Source organism: Buteo buteo, chromosome 17 (genome assembly GCF_964188355.1).
Source record: "Buteo buteo chromosome 17, bButBut1.hap1.1, whole genome shotgun sequence".
NCBI classification, from domain to species: Eukaryota; Metazoa; Chordata; class Aves; order Accipitriformes; family Accipitridae; genus Buteo; species Buteo buteo.
Window position 1 is genome coordinate 6,048,622 of NC_134187.1, and position 22,539 is coordinate 6,071,160.

Sequence of the window (22,539 nt, forward strand, 5' to 3'; positions counted from 1 at the left end):
CAGTTTGCTCAGGAAATAATTGGGTCTCCCTCACCTTGTTCACTTCAACTCTTCTGATTTCTTGCAGCAGTGGCTTTGGAAGATATAGAGACAACAGTCTTCTCTATTCCTTAACTCTGATGTATCTCTAGGGGAGGTCAGCTTGGGTGCTGCCTGCAGGAGGGCTAGTGTAAAAGGAATAGCATCTTCTCCTATAATTGAATTCTGTATTGTAGTGCATATGGAGAAGTAACTTGAATGCTGGTATTCCCTAACTTGCTCACTCTTCACATGGTAACCTTAATAACATCCTTTTGTTTGTCTCTAGTTATGTTTATAGTTTCTCAGATTTCTAAAAAAAGCAAACCCCCAAATAACCCCACCTTCCCAAATTTTTCTTTTTAATAATCGTACAAATGTCCACGTGGACCATCATTTAGCTCCATTTACACAGGCTTCTGCCATTCCAGTGAATGGAGCCACCGATGGACCAATTCTCGGATCAGGACTGGCGCAGGGATGGGTAGGGGTGTCCCTGTGTTTCAGCAATATTTGCAGAAAAAATGCTGGGACTTGGGACTCCTGGATTTCATTTCAGTCTCTGGACAAGTGTCTTTGTAGGGGCACAGACTCTTCTGCCCATTTTTAGGCAGAATGCTTATGATTTGTTCATATTTGGCTGGATTTTCATGGCAACGTCTCTCACACAAAAGCCACTCCTATTCCAAAGTTCAAGTCCTTACTTCAAAGCGTGGAACTGGTACAGCTTTTCAAAGGACGGCTCCTCAGAGTTTAAGATTAGTAAAACAATATATTTTTCCCAGCAAAAGAGTTTCAGCTGAAATTTTAAAAACAAATAAATGCATAAATCACAATTTAGCCTGAGACAGACGCCCAGCATGGACAATTTCAGCCAGAACATTTAAAGTTTGGCAAAGCTGTAAGAAGCTGAAAATCGTCTCATCATGTGAAGTGTGTGGCATACTTCATACGAGGCGATATTATCAGCTGTAAGTAATCCAAGCTGCACATATAATTCATAGACGTAGATGTTAGGGAAGGAAAAAACAGTTTTAATAGATCAAGTAGTGCTGCGTCCCAGCCTGAATCAAACTAACTATTGAACAAAAATCCACAAAACCTAGTATCTGCTTCAGCAAATGTCTTAACACTGTAGTTCACCAAAACACAAGTGAATCATTTAGCTACTGGTAAATATCTTTAACTATATGTAGCTGAATTTCCTTGAGACAGACTATTCAGTGACTTTTGAATACAGCACCATGCTGTTCTCTTGCATCCAGTGATTATGCATTGACTTGACGTGCTAGAAATTTCCCTATCCGACATACGCAGTAAGCCAAGGGGACCTTTTTTTTGGTAGTGACCTTATGGCATAAAACGACAAAGCAAATTGCAATATTTGTAAGTTATAAAATTATCCTATAACCCTTTAAAGTAGACGTCAGCTTGCTATACCCACAAGGAGTTAATCTATCCACGGTACATTATGATCTTTAATAATTGGAAGCGATTGGCCAAAGTGCTGTAAACCTGGCAGAAATTTGTTGCCTTATTTTCTGCAAACCACAAGCACAGCTTATTAATTGAGAAATGAGCATTAACTGGCATTAGCTGGCATCTGTAAACTGAAAAAGAGAAATGACCACGGTATGCATTCAGCTGTAAACAGTAGAGCTGCAAAGCTGCAACAGGTAAAATTGGTTTTTAAGCGCAAATGCAAAACCGTTTTAGTCGGCTGCTGGCAAATGCCCAAGTCTAGGGTTTTTAATGAGGCTTCTGCATCAAAATAAGTGAAACCACATGGAATTTTAATTGTTCTTATTCTAAATATGAAACACACTGAAGCAGTATTCTTGAATCTAGGATGTTAGCATAAATATTGGCATATTAACATGACCACTTTTCTGTTCTAAACATATAGCTCTCAGAAAACTTGAGTGCCAGGTTGTGTTAGGGAGGAATCAGCTTGGAAGATTTAAAAATGGTTTAACCTCGATTCTTTCAGACGTAAAGGGGTTTTTTTAAAAATATACTTTTATTTTTTGTATTGTCAAGCACGGTGACCTGATCAGACTGTATAGGGAAAGAAGATCACTTGCTGTGCTGGTTGCCATGTTTCTCTTTCTGGCAGCAGAAAATAAAGTCTCTTCTCTTTACCGAAGGGTGGTTTTGCAATCTTGCGGCCACAATGTAGGGCGGAGGATCTGCGCTTCACCCATTTAATACAAGCTATCACGAGAGTGGGAATTCACAGATGCAAATTGTTTTCTTGCTCTGACGGAGAAAAATTAGCATAAATGTTTAATCCTGCTGGGGAGAGGAATAAATATATTATTTACTTGCACTGTCATGTTACTATATTGCTGATCAACATCGCTATTTGTGCGCAACTAGATATACAAAGATGGGTGCCATACCCAGAAGAGCTATTTATCTTCCCAGTCCAGCAAAGAGCTAAATGTATATAAATGAATGTGCATCTGGTGTTTCCAAGTTAGAACCAAAATCAACTTAACACAAGGAGGTAGCACAGAGAAAGGAGGAGGAGTAGGGTGAAAACGCGTCAGTGAGATTGCACAGCAGTGAGGACAGCAAGAAGCTGAGTTTTAGAGGTGACTTTTTAAAAAGTTTCTAAACTCCTTCGGAAAGGAGACTTCAGAACAGGCATCACAGAAAACTTTTTCTGGTCTCCAAAAATATCTTTACACAATGGAGATACATAAGGCTGGGAACAAATCGCAGCCCAGTGCAGGGAGTTATGGAGACAGCAAAAGGCATTTGGGCAAAAGAAGTGAGTGTGCAGGAGCCATGCAGACACAGCCATGAGTGAGATAAGAAAGGGTTATGGTTATTTGGCCTTTGGGTAAATAGGATTGTGCTTTACAAGCAACAGTAAAAACAAACAAGTGTGGATTTACTAGGGTATGTAAGGAGGTCTGTAGCCCCACATTAGAAATGCCTACGTGTGGTGTGCACATTCCCAGTCATTCGACACATACATGATCCCTTGGCAGCACCCATACAGATAATATTTGGATCTAGCCCTAAAAGGGAGACTGACTTTTAGTGTGTAAGACTGTGTGGATAGTTTGTGTTATTAAGAAAAAAAAAAAGTACTGGTTGCAAAGAAACCAAAAATGCCGATGTTCTTCTACACCCTTACACTCATACCAATTCTACCTTTGATTATAAAAGTCTTGTTTAGCTTCTATCAGGGTAAACTAAGAGCAACTCTGTTCATGTTGGGAGAGCTGCAATAACAATAAAAGAAAAAAAAAGGAGTATAAGCAGTAGCAGATTGAAACTCAGTATTTTGAGCAGCTGGGGAAATTATGTTCTAACCTTATATTTCCAGATACGTATCAGACCTGTTCACAATATAAAGGATAGTGTTCCAAAATTACAGCTTTGAATCTGGGTGGTATGGCCTCTGGCTATTGTTTGCAGTTGGGAACGAGAGAAGTTGCATCAAGTAGTAGAGTGTTTGCTGTAAAGGTACAAGTTATATTACATTCCATGGGGCTGTGGTTGGAGGGGTTGATGATGGAGACAGACCCATTCACCCGTAGGTCACTGATTCAGTTCCAGATAAAGATAATAGTAATCACATTGTCATCAGAGTTAAAAATGGGCTTTTACTGCCCATTTGAAGTTCTGTACCCAATATCTTTTGAGACGGTGGGTTATAATCCCCAGGTTTCAGGCTGCATGATTTGGACTCTTGGCTGGCTGTGGCCCAGGTCTCCAGCCTGAACCCAAGCTGTGCCTGAGCTTTCCCCCCCCTGCTGCTTTTAGATATCGTTGAAGGCGTGGGTTAAATGAGCTGGTAGAACAGGAGAGAATAGTGATCTAAATCACAAAATGTGCCACACAAGGTGGCAGGGTCTGCTGAGTCTGTGGCTTACAGTAGCAACCACCGCTGTGGGTGCTATAGGAGGCCAAGGGCAGAAGGACTGGAGGGACCTTCTACACAGCAGTGTCGGCAGGTCAGATCCGAAGCTTATCTGCAAGGAAAGGCATTGCTGCATCTTAAATTGAGCATATACAGGGTGTTTCGGTGTTTAGCATGTCAGTTTGGCATCTAGAAGATGCCATATTTTCCTTTTAGGTAAGTCAGATTCGGTAGATTGGCAAAGAGATGGGTGAACCCTTGGATCTAGAGGACAGTAAAGCTGTAGAGGTGTCAGCTGGGAAGCACAGGAAGAGCCCATTTGTTTTCATGATTTTTCCCCTTTATTTATACCCCGCTCTTTCCGACTAAAAATGTATATAAGTATTTACTGTGTACTGGCCAATGCATTTCCCTCCCTCTTGCACTGTACTTCTTCATTAGGCTTTTTCTCTTTCCCCCGTCCCTTTTCCCACACCCTTTTTGTTTTGCACTCTTCTGGCTCTCAACACAAGCTTTCACCATCTTTTTTTTCTTCTGCTCCTGTCCATCCCACAGTCTCCTAAGCAGATCACCAAGCTACTAACGTTTGCTTTCCAGTTCTGCTCTGAAACTTTGGGTGTTTGATGTGGGATTAGAAATTAGGCAAAATGAGTTTACCCATCCCTGTTGTGCGTTAGACTCCAATTCACAGTGTTACCATCCAGACGTTCACAGTAGCCATAAACTGTGTGGTCTTTTTTTCAACCAGACTGCACAGACTACATATGAAAACAACTTTTTTCAATGGCAGGAAGAGTGTTGGGCTTGTAATTTTCCATCGGCTGCACTGAAAAGTAAACTTGGCATCTCTGCTATCAGCTCAGTGGCCTTGCCCATCCTTCAGATGCAGCAAAGAATATTTTTCAGCCATAGGAAGTAGCTGAGCAGATTCTCGCCTAAATAAATTGATTTAAAGCAAGAAGTGGAGCTTAGTCACCCCCGGTGTAACTCCCCTGGTGTCAGTGGTGCAACTAACTCGGTGTTGCCAACTCTTGTAGTTTTATTACAAGTTGCACGGTAATTTCTGCTTGTCTCGAAACCTCAGCTCCCGACGGTGTGTGCTGAGGTGGGAATCTCAGCTTTCGTGTGCAACCAGACCTGAGTTTCTCAAGAGGCTATAGCAAAAACCCAGAGACACGTAACCCTCAAAGCTCAGAAACCAGAAGGCAAATCAACTCCAAATCCAGCTTTCTCTTTTTGGCTCTTTTTCAATCTCTTGATTTTTGAGATATTTTTTTTTTCCCCCGGCCTGACTTGTGACCTTTGAACGCTTCAGGTTGGCAATGCTGCTCCCTCCATTGGCATCGGTGGAGTTAGACCAGGGATGAGTTTGGCCCAGCGCTTGTAGAAGACAGGTGTATGACTCTGTTCCTTGCAATGTATTATTTGATGTGATCTGCTGTTCTCTTGGGGGCCAAAAGAAGTGGGTTTTCTTAGCAAAATAAAATTCTTTCATCACGTGATACAAAAAATGGTATTTACAGAATTCTTTTCCCCCGTCTTTTGTTATAATTTTTTAGGTGCTTCAGAGCTGGGCCCATTTTCAGATCCCAGGCAGTTCACAAGCATTTCATCCCTCACTGAGAGCCGCTTCTCCAACCCACGAATGCACTATCCAGCCACCTTTACCTATACACCGCCAGTCACCTCAGGCATGTCACTGGGTATGTCCGCAACCACTCACTACCACACCTACCTACCACCACCCTACCCCGGCTCTTCCCAAAACCAAAGTGGACCTTTCCAGACCAGCAGCACTCCATATCTCTACTATGGCACTTCGTCAGGATCATACCAGTTCCCCATGGTGCCGGGAGGGGACCGCTCCCCCTCCAGGATGCTTCCTCCGTGCACCACCACGTCCAACGGCAGCACGCTGTTAAACCCTAACTTGCCCAACCAGAGTGATGGTGTGGAGGCGGATGGCAGCCACAGCAGCTCCCCAACCGTCTTGAATTCTAGTGGCAGAATGGATGAGTCCGTTTGGAGGCCGTACTGAGATTTCTTCCGTAGCCGGCCTGACCTCCGCGAGCCAAAAAAAAAAAAAAACCAAACCAAACAAACGGTCGACTAACTACGAAGTGCCTGGTTTTTTTGTTTTTTTTTTTTTTTTAAAAAAAAAAAATAGATTTTACCGATATGTGCAACTGTGTAGATGGGATGATAATGGCCATAAATAACACAAGAGTTACCAACACACCACAACCCATGTTTCAGATTATGTGGATCAAAGCACATATTTTTATTTTTTTTTTCTTGGAACCATTTTACCTTGTTTTATATTTAAAATGTACTTTTTACAAACACAAAAAAAATCACCCCCTCCTTTTTTTTTTTTTTTTTTTTGTTGTTGTTTGGGTTTTTTTTGTTTTGTTTTTTTGTTGTTGTTTTTTTTTGTTCTAGAGTGTTGTAAAAACTAGTGAGTTCTTTTGCCAATGAGGAGAGAACGGACTCCCCAGCTATCAGGAGAAACATGGTGATGCAAGGCAAAGGCTGCATTCCCTTTTATTTTTTAATAAAAAAAACCCTAACCATGAACTCCAGATACAGTTGCAATCATACAATGTATGGGACCCTCTTCACACCCGTAGTGCAATTCAACTGGCTTGTATTGGTGCACATAAAAAGGAGAGCAAAGATCGAGTTGCTTCCATTTTGCCATGATACATTCAGATGAAAACAGCTGTCCCAAAAAACTCTGTCCGAGCCTTGCTGCAGATAACGGTTGGAACTTCTCTGTATTCATTGCTTTTTTGGTTTGTTTTTGGGTACTTAAAGAGAACAAGTTTTCAAGTTAGGCTAGACAACCCTGGGGTTTCCTTTTTGCTTTTGTATCCGTTCATTTTGCCTTCGATTAGCCAAAAACCAAAAATAACAACCAAAACCTTTAAAAACAAAAAACAAAATGTTATTACTTATGCAGAATATGAAAATGGCATTATATATTACTAGAGCCAAAATGGTATACATAGTATTTGTGTTCGGCTATGTTCTTTTTTATTTTTTTTTTTTTAAATTATAAATGTGTAAAATTTGAGGTTGTTTGCTAACATGAATCATCATATAACTTTAAAAGAATATTTATAATTATTTAATGACATTTGGACCCTTTAAACGTTTCTTAATGTAATGATATATTGACTTCGGTCTCTAAAAGTGTTTTTGTTTTGTTTTGTTTTTTTTTTACTTATTACATTTCTGCAATGGTGTAAACCTCAAACCTTTACCCAACTTTGAAAAGCAGTTCCAGTGTGAACCAGTTTACAATGTGACTTAAAAATGACAAACCCAACCCAAATGCATCCACATCAAATGATTTTGGATGTAGGATCTTTTTATATAACTTATGAAGGAAATATTGTGTTTAAAATATTTTTATTAGCTGTCTGGTTGCCTTCAACACAGTCTTGCCTTTTAATCAGTAGTTGTGGAGACACTGGAAAAATGGTGGGAAGGATGAAATATTTTCCACCCTTCCCCTAATTTCTTCTTCTCCCAGGATTTTTCTCAGAACTTCAAAATTTGAAAATATTCATATTAAAATGTTCTGGTTTAACAGCATGATTTGAATTTCGACAGGGTTTTTTTTCCCCCAAAGAAAATTCAAAACTGTTTCAAAGCCCGTGTTTTACAAATTAACGAATTGTTAAATATCTCAGAAATAGGATTAAGGGAGAATTGGTGACACTTTTTCCCCTTCCCTTGCAATATCAGCCCACTCGATAGAATAAAAAGGTTCAAAACTTGAGACAGAAACTGCCTGGTAGCGCATCGCCGCCCGTTAGCATTAAATGCTGGAGCCGTAAGGATGCTGTGTTGACTTTGAAGCCGATGTGGCTGTTGCCGCGTTAGAGAGACAAGCATGAGGGCAGCAATCCCCACCTCTGCAAACGCTGAAGATGATAAAAAAAAAAGTCACCTTAAAAGCCACCCCGGGGCTCCCAGGCGCGATACAGGGAGAGCAAATCCCACCCGAAACCCCCACCCAACCTGTCTGCCGCCAACCTCTCCGGCCAAGGGCCCCAAATTTTGCCCAGCAAACAGGGAGGCGACGCGGCATCGGCCGGCTGCGACGGGAGCTGAAGGGCTCTCCCCACGCTCCCCTCAAGCCGGTGACGTTAAGCCTGGTTTAGCGGGATTTTCGGCACGTGCCGATGGGGTTTGCCGGCATTCCCTCCTTCCCCAGCCTCAGCCATGGCCTCCACGGGGGGGCTGTCGGCCACCGCGCCGCTCCTTGGCCGTACTTTGGCTACCTCCAAAGTATTGCGATAAATTAACGGTGGGGATAGCCATACAGAGCCGGACAACACCATCGCTGCTCGTTAACAGCGAAGCTGTTGAACGGGTTGACATTAGCATGGTACGACTCTCCGATTTGCGTGATGACGTGCTCTTAAAAAAAAAAAAAATTTCATAAAGTCTTTGCCTTCTAAAGGTTGTATACCAAGTATGCTTAAAGTATAAGTAAGACACTTTTTTTTTTCTTCTAATACTTAGTTTTCCTTCAAAGATGGAAGCTGTAATTGATTCTATTTATTGTTGGTTTGTGGTAGCTTGAAGCATACCACTGTCCATTTATTTGTAACTGTAAAATACGTTTGTTAGTCTCAGCAGCACTTAAAAAGCCAGTGTCTGGTTACACATTTCAGTTTTGTTTTTTGTTTAGTAAGCAAGAGAAAAAGATGTACTGCCAGTGCAAGCTGTTTCCTATTTAATAAAAGGTACTATATTTGTACATTATTTGTTATTGCTGAGAAGGGCTTTTTAAGGTTTACTGTATGCATATTAAGTAATTTTTAGGGTGCTTTTGTGTTGAAATGTTGTTAAGAGTGGCTGCAGGCAGCAACCCAGTTTTTTTTTTTTTTTTTTTTTTTAAGACTTTGTTGTAAAATTCAAGCACTTGGTTTTTGTTTCTGGATAAATCCAGCACGGACCAGACTTTTGTTTTGCTCAGTACCGACAGGACTCTGTTTGTGTCCCCGCGGTTTTTCAACTGGACCATTAGGGACAGACGTTGAAAACGTTTTCTCCTCCTGGTCGAGGCGTGCGTACCCGATCCGTGCCCTCGGTTTCCCCGGCCATACGGGCAGGCGTCTGGCTCTGCCTGCTTGAGGTAGGAAGGAAAGGATTTTCTAAGTACCTACGGACAGAGGAGCACCAGCCCCTTGACTTTTCGTAGACCCCCATGCTCCTGAACCTTCCTGGTGCCTTTGGAAAATCTCTCCCGGTACGTCAGGCCGGTCACGGAGGGAGTTGTGCAGGCTGAGGCAGAGATGCTCATCAAAGCTTTTGGAAAATGCTTTCAAGTTCACTTGGAAATGCTCTTGAATCAGGATTTCAGACCAAAAGGAACCCCAACTGGCACTATGTAGTAAATGCTATCAGATGATTTGATGTTTTGCGAGGTGCTTAGCATTGACAGAAAGTTTTCTCAAAGGTACGACAGCCCTTCCCTTCGGTGAGTGGCAATCTTTGGCACCGTTCATAGATTTGAAGATTAAAAAATGGCCTTTTTTTACTTTCCAGCTCTCTTATCCTACCAAAGATTTACTTCCAGCACAACAGGCACGATGTCCCTTTTGCTGAGCGGAGGATTAAATCCTCCTCTCCCTCCTCCTAAGGGTAACCAGATCGGGGTCAGCGGGTCGGGACGGATGAGTAAAGCAAATTATTTAACTCACAGCATCATTCATGTGGCGTTTATCGATTCTTTTAAAAGACCAGCTGCTGTGTATTTCTTAGCATTGAATTTTTTTGCCAGCAGTCCCCCGAGCAAAGATTTACCGGTTTCCATAGGTACCATCTCGAGTGGGGAAAATTTTGCACTTTCACACTTAGCAAAGCAAAGCTCAGCCCCGCGCCGGGCTGCACGCGGCCAACAAGCCATGAGCAAAAGCAATAATTAAAACCTGGATCAGCCATGAGCTCAAAGAAGCCCCATTCTCTGAACCCCCTGAATTTCTTGTTGTTTTTAAATAGAATGCATTTCATTTTAACATTTTCTGAGAACTTTTTTTAGATGTTTGTTTACTTCCATGTTTACAGATAACTCTTTGCTTTTTTTTTTTTTTTTAATGCAGTACTTTTAAGTATATCAGCCAAAACCATACTTTTACAGTAACTTTTGTTTTAGGTAATATGAGTGACATTCCAATTTTTTGTTGTTGTTGTTGTTAAATATGCTTTACCAGTCTTGAATTTCCGCTGGAACAAAATATTTGTAGCATTTTGTGTAAATACAAGCTTTAATTTTTTATTTTTTCAAACGCTGTCACCCGAGATTTGCTTTTCATGCACATATTGTACAAACACACTCTGCTTTATGCCACAGACGATGATTGTGGATCAGTTTACTTCAACTTCAAAGGGACTATTTGTATTGTATGTTGCAACTGTAAATTGAATTGTTTGGCATTTTCTCATGATTGTAATAATAATTTGAAGTTTGAATTTAATTTTCAATAAAATGGCTTTTTTTTGTTAATGTTCTTCTATGCTTCTTTTTCTTCCGTTGTCTCCTCTTAGCACCAGGCAGGGTAAAGTAAGTACATGGTAGAACACAGTACCGGCCCTTCCGTGGTGGCCCCATCAATTTCTGCAGCACTTAAGTTTTCAATTATATATAAAAAGCAAGTTTCCAGGCCTATGGGTGGTAAAGGACACCTTCTAAATCTGATCTCAGATGTCGCTTCTTTTCCTGAGTCTGCAAACTATCAAAACCTGTGTTTCTTAGAGGAGTGCAAACCGCTCCATTCATCTTGCTAGATCATTAACTCTGAAACCTAACAACTGACATTAGCTGGGACATTCTGGTGCTACGGTGCTGGTGGGCAGAGCTTGACCTATAGGAAAAGGCGGGATAGATTTCCAAACCAGGGGGGAGGGATTGGGGTTTATGGCGCTTTTCCAGGATGGGGGTTGCGCTATCTCCACCTCTTCCTGGTCAGACCTGAGGAATGCAGTTACAGATAATCTTGTGATTTGCATGGCCTAAGGCAAGAATAGTTTCCAAGCGGCAAAAGACATATGGGTAGGGAGGAGACTGGGGGAGGAGGCTATTTTTCCTCCAGCCTAGTGTTAGGGGTAGGAGGAGATGCAGCTAATGAAGGTGAGGTTAAGTTCACCCAAGGCTGTCTGCAGGAGGAGAGGAGAGGAGAGGACAGGAGTTGTTTGCAAGCTTGTGCCTGGTTTCATAGTAAGTTCTTACCCTTTTTAGCTATTTCTTGAGTCTGCAAAAGAGAAGTAGTAGGACGGAGAGGCATGAGGTTCTCATGCCTCATCATTTCAAGAAACATTTAACTCTGAAGTTTAAGCGTCACTAATACTGATGTTGTGAGCTCTGTTGGCTTTACCATGGACCTACACATTTCTTGCGTGGTGGTTGAAGATTGAGATAATGTTTGGGGGTTTTCATGGGTGCTTTCATTCCAACCCATAATCTGAGTCCTGATTTTAGGGAAGCTGTAGCCAAGAGTGAGGAACCAAGCAACCCAATCAATGCTCTGTGGTGTAATTGCTATATAAATTGTTTTGGGGGGACTTATGCTACAAACATTAGTGCTAAGAATTTCTGCTGCCCTCTGGTACACAGGTTAACTCATCTCAGCTGGTCAGAGCACAGACTTATATTCTCATTATATTCTTGCTTTCATGGTCACTTAATCCAGATGCTCATAAAGGGAAATAAACAATTTTTCACCATTTTGTATGGTCAAGTGGTGGAACAGGGCCCTAGGGACATTGTGCCACCTCTGTTCTTGGAGGTTCACTGGACCCAGCTGGGTAAAGCATGGAGCAACCTGGTCTGACCCTGGAGCTGAGGCTGCTTGAGCAGAAGGTTGGGCTGGAGACCTCCCACGGTCCCCTCCAAATTATCCCGTGCTTCTGTGAGTCAGGCTAGGAGCTATCTGCTACAGGTTGTTTAAGCTAAAAACTGCTTGTATGACTGTACGGGTAACACATATTCAGCTAAAACCAATCTGAGTAAAGAGGTTTGGCAGGATAATGTTCTTACGTAGGCAGGTTATTGAGGAGTTACAGCGATCCCTCTATCTTTTGTTGGTTTCTGGCATGTTTCTCTGGGATATCTATGGCAGACATGGTCAGCACAGGGTTGGAATAGCCAAACCATCACTCTGAGCCAGCACAGCAGTTCCCATCGTACATCATGCTGGGGGTGTTGCTTTTGACTTTTTGATTAATTTACCCTTTTGTAGCTTGAGAAGGTGACTCTTGTTCTCTTGCCTTAGCCAGAAACCAGCCACTCCTGAGGCAAAATGACCACCACTGGTCAGCGTGGAGGACTGGCTGATATGAAGACATGTGGAGCGGTGGGGGGGGACCGAACTCCACGTATTTTTAGGAGATAAGATTTCAAGATGCTTCCTGCAAGGCGTGGTGACCGTTGTTTTCCCCATCTTTTGGTGGCAGTAAATAGCTTCTTGCTTTTGGGTTATGAGGGTTGAACGTTAACGCTGGATCGCTGGAGTCAGTTTTTACTGGTCCCACACAGCGCGCAGACGGCGGGCAGCATCTTGCGCTGCCTCTCCCTGTTGGCCTTGGGTTTAACTTTTTAATTTCCTGTGGTTGTGAGCAACACCGGAGGGGCTCGGAGCAGCCGCATGCTAGCAGCCACAGGCCTAAATCAGCCTTTTTTGTGCCTAAAACAAGCTCTTGGGGAGAGGTGGTAAAGAGAAAGAGCAGGGTCTGACTTTATGGTTCAGCACCATGCCCTGTGCTGGCACCAAATAAAAAATTCATCAAGCTGTTTGCTGGGGAAAAAGAGGAAATAACCTCAGTTATATATCCAAGGATTGACATGTACCGTCTAGTTACCTTCTGCGTGGTCCGAAGGAAATGAATTGGTATTTGGGGGTGAAATCCCTCCCCTGGGTGACCGCTCATGGATGCCCAATGCTCTGCGTAAGTCACAGCAGCGCTCTGCAGCACTGGAGGGGGTCACACTAGATCATATATTTGGGTAGAAGAGGTCACGGTGCTGTGTGGGTGACCAGCTTTGCAGCTCAGGCGCTCACCACTGGGCTGAACACTTGCAGAGAACAGACCAAGAGCATTATTCACCAGAAATACTTGTTGGATGGTTTAAAATTATAAGCAAATCCTCTAGAAACCCATAATCTTTGGATAGGTGATGGGGATGACTGTGGTACATAAAATAACTGGGAGCAGGTTGAGTATTTCTACTCAACATCTTGAAGAAAAGTTTTAGCATGAGCTTAAAGCAAAAAATATATTTATTTAGCATTGAAAAGACTGTCTTTGGCCTTCTGTAATTATAATCTTTTCCCTGTAGGTCTACTGGTGCAATATCAGTCTGAGATGTATGGAGCTGTTCCCATGGGGTCTCCTCGTGATACTTATGTGGCCTTGGAGGGGGGGACATCGGCATCTCCCGATTCCCACCCCTCTGGGAGTAGGAAGCTGTTGGCCCCAGTAACAGTTAGGGCTGTGAGATACGAAGAGAACAAAGCCTAAACTTCCAAAAGCATCTGGTGATCTGATGCAGTGCAAACAAAGTTACTTGGGAGCTACGACATAGCTTAAAATTGAAGTTCTCTACTTTCCTAATGTCGACTGTGTTCCTTAAATAACAAGTGGACTTGAATTTCCCTACTGCAGTTCGGGTGAGAGAATAAAATAAAATGCCTATAGTTATATTTCTAAGAACTTGTAAAGATGAGACAAATTAGCTTTTGTTTTGTAGCTGGGAAATTTCAGCATTGTCTGTGATTCTCCAGGCAGCTTTAGACTCCTCTTTTTATGCCTCAGTTTCCCTAACTATAGAACAGGGAATTTACTGTTTCTCTACTTTGTCAGCATGTCCCCTGGACTCAGTGTTTATAGAGAGCTTTGAACTTTTGTTGTTGTTGTTGTTGTTTAGCTCTTTTTACTACAAATCCAATGTTTGGTCTCACACGATTGGATAGTGTCCTTTGAAACAGCACATTTCTAAACCACATGTTTAGAAAAATTGACCCAGTTTCCAGACTGCTGATCTGGTCAAAAAACAATGCGTAGTTAGGGCCAAGTTGTGCTGTCTCAACAGATTTACTCAGGATTTGCGGTGGGGCAGGAAGAAAAGCAGAGATCGCTGCAATCCGCGGAGGCAGCCCTTGGCCGCTCCCTCCCTGCAGCTCGCTCGGGATGAGCAGCTGGAGCTTGCGGGATGTCCCAACACTTAGAGAAAAGCAAACAACCCATGTTAAAGTCGATACGCCGCAGCAACTTGCCAGTGATTAATGTTCACCGCGAGGCCAAACTCAGATGCTGATTACGCCAGTAGAGATCAGCTGAAGTCCCTCTATTAATAGCCCCGCATTTTTGGACGCCAGCATTTTCCAACCCGTAAATGTGGGCGTTATCAATGAAGGGACACTGAAATGCTGGTTGGAAGGGGTCTCCGTGGGTCTCCTGGTCCAAGGGAGGCTGGACGCAGGACCACCACCACCAGACCTGCTCAACAGGGCTGTGTCCAGCAAGTTTTGATATCTTCCAAGAGTGGAGATGGACCCAGAGCTTCAGGAGGGCATACCGGCACTGCGCCTCTCCTAACGTCCACCCCAAACCTCCCAAAGTGCGATTTGTGACTTTTCCCCCAGCCTCTGGGCTTGGACTTGGGTTTGGGTTTGGACTTGGGTTTTTGCCTGCCTTTGGGTTTGGGCACACAGGGTACAGTAAGGGTTTAAAACCTTGTTGCACATCTATAGGAGTCCACTGCTTAGCAACCTCACCTTTCCACCCCTTCATTTGTATTCCTCCAGGCTGTGACTTTAGAGTGCTATTAAAAATAAAGTCAGAGCCTAAACACCAAGGCAGCCCCTCAGCCCCCCAGCTTGTTTACTTTTTCATTTCCGCAGTTGGAAGAAGTCTTTAGGAGCTGAAAATGATGCTGTTGCATCCAAACGCTGTGAGAGAGCTTCTCCCAGGAAAGCACAATCTTTATCCCTGCTCCAGGGTGTGCAAGGCCGGTTAGCAAATATCAGGAAATAGACAGGAAAGGCTGTGGAAGAAGGGGAAAAAAATCCCAAATAATCCAGACTGATCTCGGGAAACCTGGATGCAAAGGATCCTTGTCCTTTTATTGCCATAGTGGTGTTCTCCTGACAGGGCAGGATGTTCTCATCTTTTAATAATAGCCAGGCCAGATGCTAAAGTCTCTTCTGCAAATGCTGTATAAGTGAGAATGAGAACAGCTGATTTCTGTTAAGATGAATACACCAGGAGAATAAGCCAAAAAAAGTATGAGAAATCTCCAGAGGTCTTTCTTTGCAATGCCGTCTGGCAGCTAGATCTCAAAGTCGGGACTGAAAATCCAGTCTGTGCTTCTGTCCCTTCGCTGATCGGTCACCGCGTGTTGAGCGGCAATTCCTGCACCGCTCAGGGATTTGGAGCAGCGCTGGCAGGGATTTCCCCCTATACTTTAAAGAGCTGCAAAATCCACAGCCTTTGGCTTTTGTGGAGCTGTAGAAAGTACCAGCTGATGAGGAATTTGCTTGAATTGCTCCTTTCCATAGAAAATGGTTACATGCTGAGTTGGGGCCAGTGATTTAAAATGGCATCTTTGTTCCATCTTTTTTTGTACTTTCTCCTCCGCCCTGTTTTCTTTCCTTAGTCTATTTTATTTGTCTGGAAGAGATTAATTTAAACTACTAGATAGAGACAGGATTGTTGTTTTATAAGGTTTGTATTGTGCATTAAGAAAGATGCCTCTTACTCTCCTCACACTACCCCTTCAATCATATTTTCCTTATGTTCAGCACAGACACTGGATTTCCTTCTGGGCAAGGATCTTTGAAATCACAGTAAAATCACTCATGTTTGTAATGTGCTTATAGGTATTGGATAGAAGGTGTTAGAGAAAAGTAGGGTACATGGTGACGTGATATTTTGTGTTTCTGTAATGGGGCAATGTCCAAGAGAAAAAAGAACTGACTGTGTATCATGTTCACACATTTTTCTCATATGCTGAATGGCAGTCCTTGAAAACAGTTCCTAGAAACCAGAAAAAAACCCATTGTGAAACAATGGGGAGAACTCACCCGATGTTTAGGATTGCCAGCTAATAACTCCAGATAAAGGTGTTTACGGAGAACTTGTGCAACTGTTTCCTTGCCAGCCAGGGAAGGTTTTGCACGTGCCGTTTCAAACCTCCCCATCTTCGACTGACCAAGAGGATCCCCCCAGTTGCTATTTTCATGTTTCCAATTAGGAACTCATTTTGGTTGTTCCATTTAACCAGGAGCAAGGATTTTTTTTTAGTGTGCGCTGCATTTATTTATAAAAGATACTTTGGGGGGGATGGTCATGTCAAGACTGGCATTTTGTTTATTGTGGGCATCTGTCCTGGAGCAGGTTACCAGCTCCTCCACGACAGAAAATACCAACAGATAACGTGCTGATGAACTGCAGCGTTACCTGGTTATCGTCTCTTGGATTTACTGATCCGGCTGTGTGTGGCACAGAGGGCCAGACCCTGTGCCCGCTCTGTGTCGGCAGCACTTGTGGTGAAGGATGGAAAGAGGATCTTCTGGTCATGGCTGAGGGTTTGTGCCCTGTGATGGGGCAATTGGCTGCTCAGACACACCTGCTTGTATCAGACCTCACCATCTGGAGAGAAGAAAAAATAGAGAGAGATAATTTAGGTCATCTGCAGCATGGCAACCTAGAGACAGGAAAACACAAACCACTGGTACTTGAACAGACCATGGTTCAGAGGAGATGGCACCTCCCCGAGACCGTTCAAGTCAAGTCGGTCGGGGCTCATGCCCATCTCTGTGGGGCTGAGGGGTGAAAACCTGATGAAGATGGGTAAATTAATGCAGACCATAAACAAAAGTCCTCTCAGAGGCAAATCTCCATGCTCTGATCCTGGCTTTCCTCTGCAAGTAGTAGGGTCCTGAAGGCACCCCCGTTCCAGCTCCTCCAGAAGGTGTTGAACATGCAGGGTCAGCGTTCGCATTTTGCAATTGGCTTTTTCTTTCTGTCAAAAAGCAAAGCTGAAGTCAGATCCAGTTTGTGCTTTGAGGCAGTGTAGACCTGCTGAAGTCGCTGCCAGATTTAATGTCACTATTGGCCCTTTGGCATTTCAGTTACTGCTGTGTTGAAGTATTTTAATTATAAACCCTTCCTGACCCATGAGAGCTGATACGAGCTGCACGAAGGGATCCATCCCTTCCCTAGGTGTGTAGCCCGAGCCCATCACTGATGCACGCAGGGCTTCTCCCATCCCGTTGTGTCCTTTCAGCCCCACACTGGTGTTGTGGACCAAAATGAGGGAAAATTATAGCAGCCTGGCTAGCGCCCCTTGGTCCTCAAGACCCACAAAAATGCTCAGCCAACAGAGAAAAGGATAATACTGAATTTGCAAAGGTCTCCTGCTAGAGATGAGAATGACCACAGACCTCAGGCCTTGCGAATGAAATGTCAAAGTCATTTCTTCAGTGCTGCTTTGCCACAACAACTGCAAATAAGAAATTGAACCTCAAAGGTGGAAGATGTGAAGCTCAGAAACACACCCACACCCACACGCAGTACGAGAAAGGGGGAAATCAAATTTTCAGCTGCCTCCCAGAATGAGTAATTAATTTTTGAAAATGTTTTCTTAAGCTCACTCTTCTCAAGGGCCCAGAAGTGATGGGTACTTAATAAAAATTGTGTAATGCTTTAGACAGATATTGGTGACAATATATAATATGAATATGAATTGGCCTCTGTATTTAAAACCTTGTTAAGTCAAAGATGGCTTTTGAAATAATATCAGAAATGAGTACAAATATATATGGGACAGGAGAGCTGATCTTAGAATCCTGCAGCTCCTGGTTTATTTAGGAAAAGTGATTGTTAGTTAATTCTTTTAGCTTAAAATGCAGTTATTGTTTTTCTTCCAAGGATTTTTCGCTGCTTTACAGCTGTTGTTAAGAAATCAGCATTTCTTAGTAAAATATGTACCCATTTGTTAATATTTATGACAAGGCAAATTTCAAAGAATTGGAAGGCTGTGATGCCATTTTTCTGGAAAAGGCCAATACCTTGCCAGTAAGCACCTTAACAGGTCAAAACCAATCCCAATTAAAAAGAAAAGGAGGGGGTGGAGTTTTGGGAAGTTTTTTCTGCCACAGATGCTATAGTTGTTCACTCTACTTTGCCCTCTTTGGATTCACAATAAAGGTTTAAAAACATTATTAGCAAGATACACAAAGGAATGACTGGCTTCAGGTAATAAATGGTAGAACTGAATCCTGCTGGTTTTCCTTTTGTAGCCAGTAAAAGCCATCTGAATGTTTTCTGCAAAGCTAACAGTGGGAAGCAGAGCCTTGAATGTCATTGCCTCCTAGCTCATGATTCCTCACCTGCCAGATACCCCTCACAGCTCCCAGCGAGCTCAGGGCTGGGGACAATGACTAACTCGTTCCTAATGCAGGAACTTAATCCCTAAATTGCCCTAAAAAAGGTTTCACAGACTATATAAGAAACATTATACAGACTGTTACTTTAGAAACCGAAGCCAGATGCCAGAATGGATATCCTCCACAATGCAGATGACCGAGAGTAAAGAATTTGGCCCAAGATGTGCTCAAAGTTGATCTCCTTAAGTCAAGAGCTAATTCACTGAGATTTAAGGATTAGGGGCAATAGTTTATAGATTTTTTTTCCTATATATGTATTTATGCACTACTGTAGTACTTATACTCAAATATTTTAAAATGGAACATAGGAAAACTCCAGCTTCCTTGCTGGGAGAAGCACCCTAAAATGCACCTTTAGGTTTTGGGGGTTTTTGCTTTCTGTGGATCAGCACCTTGTACCTGGGCACGTTTGTGGATCTGTGTGAGTGAGCCAGGGCAAATTTGCCCTCCCAAGAAAAGCAGAAGGTGAGAGACTCCCGATGAAGAGGTGGGATTTGCCTCTGGTTTTGCATGGGAAAATCCATTCTCTTTGCAGAATGGATTTCTGTTTCCTAGGAGAATGAAGAATGTTGGCCTCTAGATACACAGACTTGAAGGTCATCTGGGTAATTAAGTAGTGGCGATGCTGACAGTTGTTAACGTTATACTCTTCATTGCTGCAGAGCTTTGGGATGCCCCTGTGTGCACAACCCCAGCTAGACCATACACCCTGAGCCCAAAATTGTATGTGTGGTTGGACTGGAGGTTTCCAGATAGTTTGGAAGACTTCAGAATAAGGGGGAAGACTTCTTTTCCATTGGTCAGTGGTTTGGTTGTTCGAACTGTAATGTATCTTTCTGCCCCTCTGTAAACTCCAGTGCCTGATCTTGCTGGTGTTGGAGATCAGTTCACTGTACATCAGTGAGACAAAGCAATATCTTTGGTAGACCAACCAACACAGCTGGAAAAAATGACAAGTTCTTGGCCAAGTCATTTTTAAGGCTCTAAATAAAAAAAGAAATTGGAGAAACTGGGAAAAATTGCTCTGAGTTTACTGTAATTTTATAAATTATCTGAGACATAAAAGTAGAGCAGAGAGGGACCTTGCAGTGGGAGAGATGAGGGAAAAGATTAAGTGCCATAAAAGCAGTATTTCTATTGTATCCATAATAGTTACTATCTAGTACAGTTATGAATTTCAGCTCTCAGATTCATCTTGCATTGGTTGCCTTCTTACAGGACTTAGAGGTCATACATAGTTCGTCTTTTTTTTTGTCCTTGTAGCCTTTAGCAGTTGCTTTTGGGAGCTCGCAGTTTATCAGTTGGTCTAATCAACTGCCTCCGAAAGCCCTCCCGTTTCTCTTTCAACAAGTTTACATCCTTAGACTCCAGCAGCTTGAATTTTAAGTTTGTGACCTTGTACTTGTTTCTCAGTACAAAGCCTGGGCATTGAGCCCCGTATTATAATAGCGAGAACATGACAAACTGCATGGTCAGTAGGTTGCTTCTAGAGGTGGCAGATCTTTCACAGAGACCTTTTCCAGCCCCAGCAGATAAGTTGGGGATAACTGGTGCATTGTATTATTATTGGCAAGTTTTTGCATCTGTTTCCTGGAGTGGAAGAAATGGCATAAGTCTTTTGCTCAATGCAGAAAAGCAGAGCATCCAGGAAAAATGAGGTGTCCCGAGCTTTGAATGGTGCTAACGGGTATGATATGTTGCTGTGCAGATGCCTCCCCCTTGCAGCCAGCACCTCTCGGTCCCCCCTGAGCAAAGTTTAGCCACTCTCTGGGTGCGGCTAAGCCATGAGAAAGCTGGGAGATGTTCCTTTTTGTATTTGATGCAAAGGAAACAACCACTGTTTTCTTGACACTTTGACCCCCTGTTTTCTTATCAGCCATCACAGCGGTGTCGCAAAGATGCTGAAGATAGCAGGGGGAAAGGGCTGAACCACATGAATCTAGTTTCATTATTTGCGTTTTATTTGCTCTGACTTCGTCTGGGCTGTCGCATCCTGACTGCCTTGTTTGACTAATGTGTAGAAGCAACTTCTATGAACAGCCACTGCCACTTCGAGCTGTTCCATGAAGAAGAGACCTTTATGAACACGAAGCCCAGGTACACAAAGTGAGTGATTTTATAAGGAAGCATGTCCTTCTTTCAGTTTAAAGGTTTAACTTAGACTTTTGCTGGTGTTTAGCTTTAATTTGCAACCCTTTTGGAAGGAGACAGAACCACTGGAATTGTGCTGTGTGTAGACAGAAGCGATATCTGTCTGTCCCTCTGCCTGTAGCTTTTCAATCCCATGGCTGGTCACAGTTCAGTGAAACTCAGCAATTTCAGAACTCCTGAATTCAAATACATTTCATGATGACATCTCCCCAGATAGCAGAGATGTTTCTGTTCAAGCATAGGTTTGGATGCAACCTTTATTGTGCAGCAAAGAGGGTAACCAAGACTTGCTGTACTACAGAAGAGCAAGCTCCTGTACTCATCAACAAGGCTGGTTTGCTCTTCATGCAATGACTTCTCGTAAAATTTGTGGGAATATTTTTATTCTTTTCATATTTTTACAGACCCTAAATTTTAGGCCTAGACTAAGGCAACGGGAGACTCAGAGGCCTCCTAACAAGTTTGTCCCACTCATTCTGTGGCAGAAGCTCATTGCTTCAAACTGAACCACTGCCTACAACTGCCACTAAACATTACTGCTTGTTACAGTAATAGGAAAGTATTTAATCATGTGTATAGAATTAACTTCATCCCAGGATCCAAGTGTACAATGCCTTTTTCTTCATACGTTATCCTGAAGTCTGCATCATTTTGAAATGGCTCATTGGCTTCTAAAGGATAATAGAGCCATAGCGCCTGGGCATGCCTGTGTGTACGCATGTGCGTGCGTATGTGTTTTCTGTTGAAAATAGTTTCAGGAGCTTTCTGAGCTCATTGCCTGGTGGTTAAGCATACTGAGGGCTGGAGCAGCTCTTCACTGTTCAAGGATGAGACAATTTCCAGGGCAGGCAATAGAAGTACTCCCTAATGCCCTTTTCCTCTCCAACAATCAACATATTTCTAGCTTGGGTGCACTCTTGGCATATTCCAACTCTTTTCCTGGGAGAAAACTGGACTGTGCACCCTTTCCCTCTGCATTTGGAAGTTCTTTAAAGTGCATCAGTGGGCCCCCAAACAGGACAACTGGCAGACCAGCACTGCCCAGCCCTGATTTATAGGCTCAGCTATAGACAAGCCATGTTTCCTGGTCCTTTCTTCTAAATACTGCAAGAATTTTTCTTGCATAGAAATCTAAGAGCTTGTGAAGAGGCTTTGGGCCCACAAACACTGCAATAATGAAACTCAAATGGTGACTGTTGGCAAACGTGAGACAAAACGCATTTGCTGAAAGCCCAGTGAAACAAGTTTCAAGCTACTGTGTTTGGCCTCACCCTTGCAGGCACAGCCCATTGGTGCGGTGACGCTGACGTGGTGTCGCTCATTGAGCTGCAGTGACACGATCGTGTGCCTGACCCCTCCAATTCTGAAGAGCAAAGGATAAAATGTTTATCAGATTTGACCTAGATTTGGCCTTGATTTTTAAAGGCAGGCTTGTTGCTCTATGAATAAACTCAGGATGTTGAACATAAACATCTAAAAGATAGGGGAGGATGACTCTTCTCACTCAAGGCCTAGAAACCAGAAAAGGATAGAATTAAGATTTTAAAAGAAAAGTCCCAGCAGTGTGGAAGCAAGATGGGAAGATGCTCCATTTAAAAGAATTTGAGTTCCCACTTTCTGTATCCTCAGGAATGTGATTCTCCTGGACCAGCGATGGTCACGTTGTGCGTCCATGCATGCCCTGCCCTACTCCTGGGGTTGTTCCTCAGATCTTCTGCAGACTTGAGCTAAAGCTGGAGTCGTACTCTGTCCTGAGCCCTTGATAAGAGGTAGTCACTGTAGAAACCAGAGACTTCAGCCTCTTCCAGGACCCCCAGGCAGGGTGTTTTCAGAGAAAAGGTCGAGCTCTCTCTTTCCATCCATGAAAAACAACTGTTAATGTAGGCTTGGCTGTTTTCTAAAGGTTTTTGCTGTAACCCAAACTTCTAGATAGGAAAATAACACAGAGTGAGAGTAGATCTTTCCTCCTGGCTCTGCTAGTTGTTTGCAGAAGGCTTTTCCCTTACCAGGTGTCTGGGTGCTACGTGT

The 22,539-nt window shown here is 43.0% G+C and overlaps 1 protein-coding gene across 2 annotated transcripts in view; it reads left to right on the top strand.

The window, feature by feature from the left end:
- Nucleotides 1-22,539, top strand: part of RUNX2 (RUNX family transcription factor 2) — a 222,432-nt gene that overhangs the window by 145,790 nt on the left and 54,103 nt on the right. Inside the window, exon 7 of one of the 2 annotated variants that reach the window (XM_075048977.1) lies at nt 5,455-10,418. The exons of the other annotated variant lie outside the window; for it this stretch is intronic. Coding sequence (XP_074905078.1) covers nt 5,455-5,933 — 479 coding nt within the window. The 3' untranslated portion in view covers nt 5,934-10,418. Of the gene's footprint in view, nt 1-5,454; nt 10,419-22,539 lie in introns of those variants that run through there. 2 annotated transcript variants of the gene reach the window in all.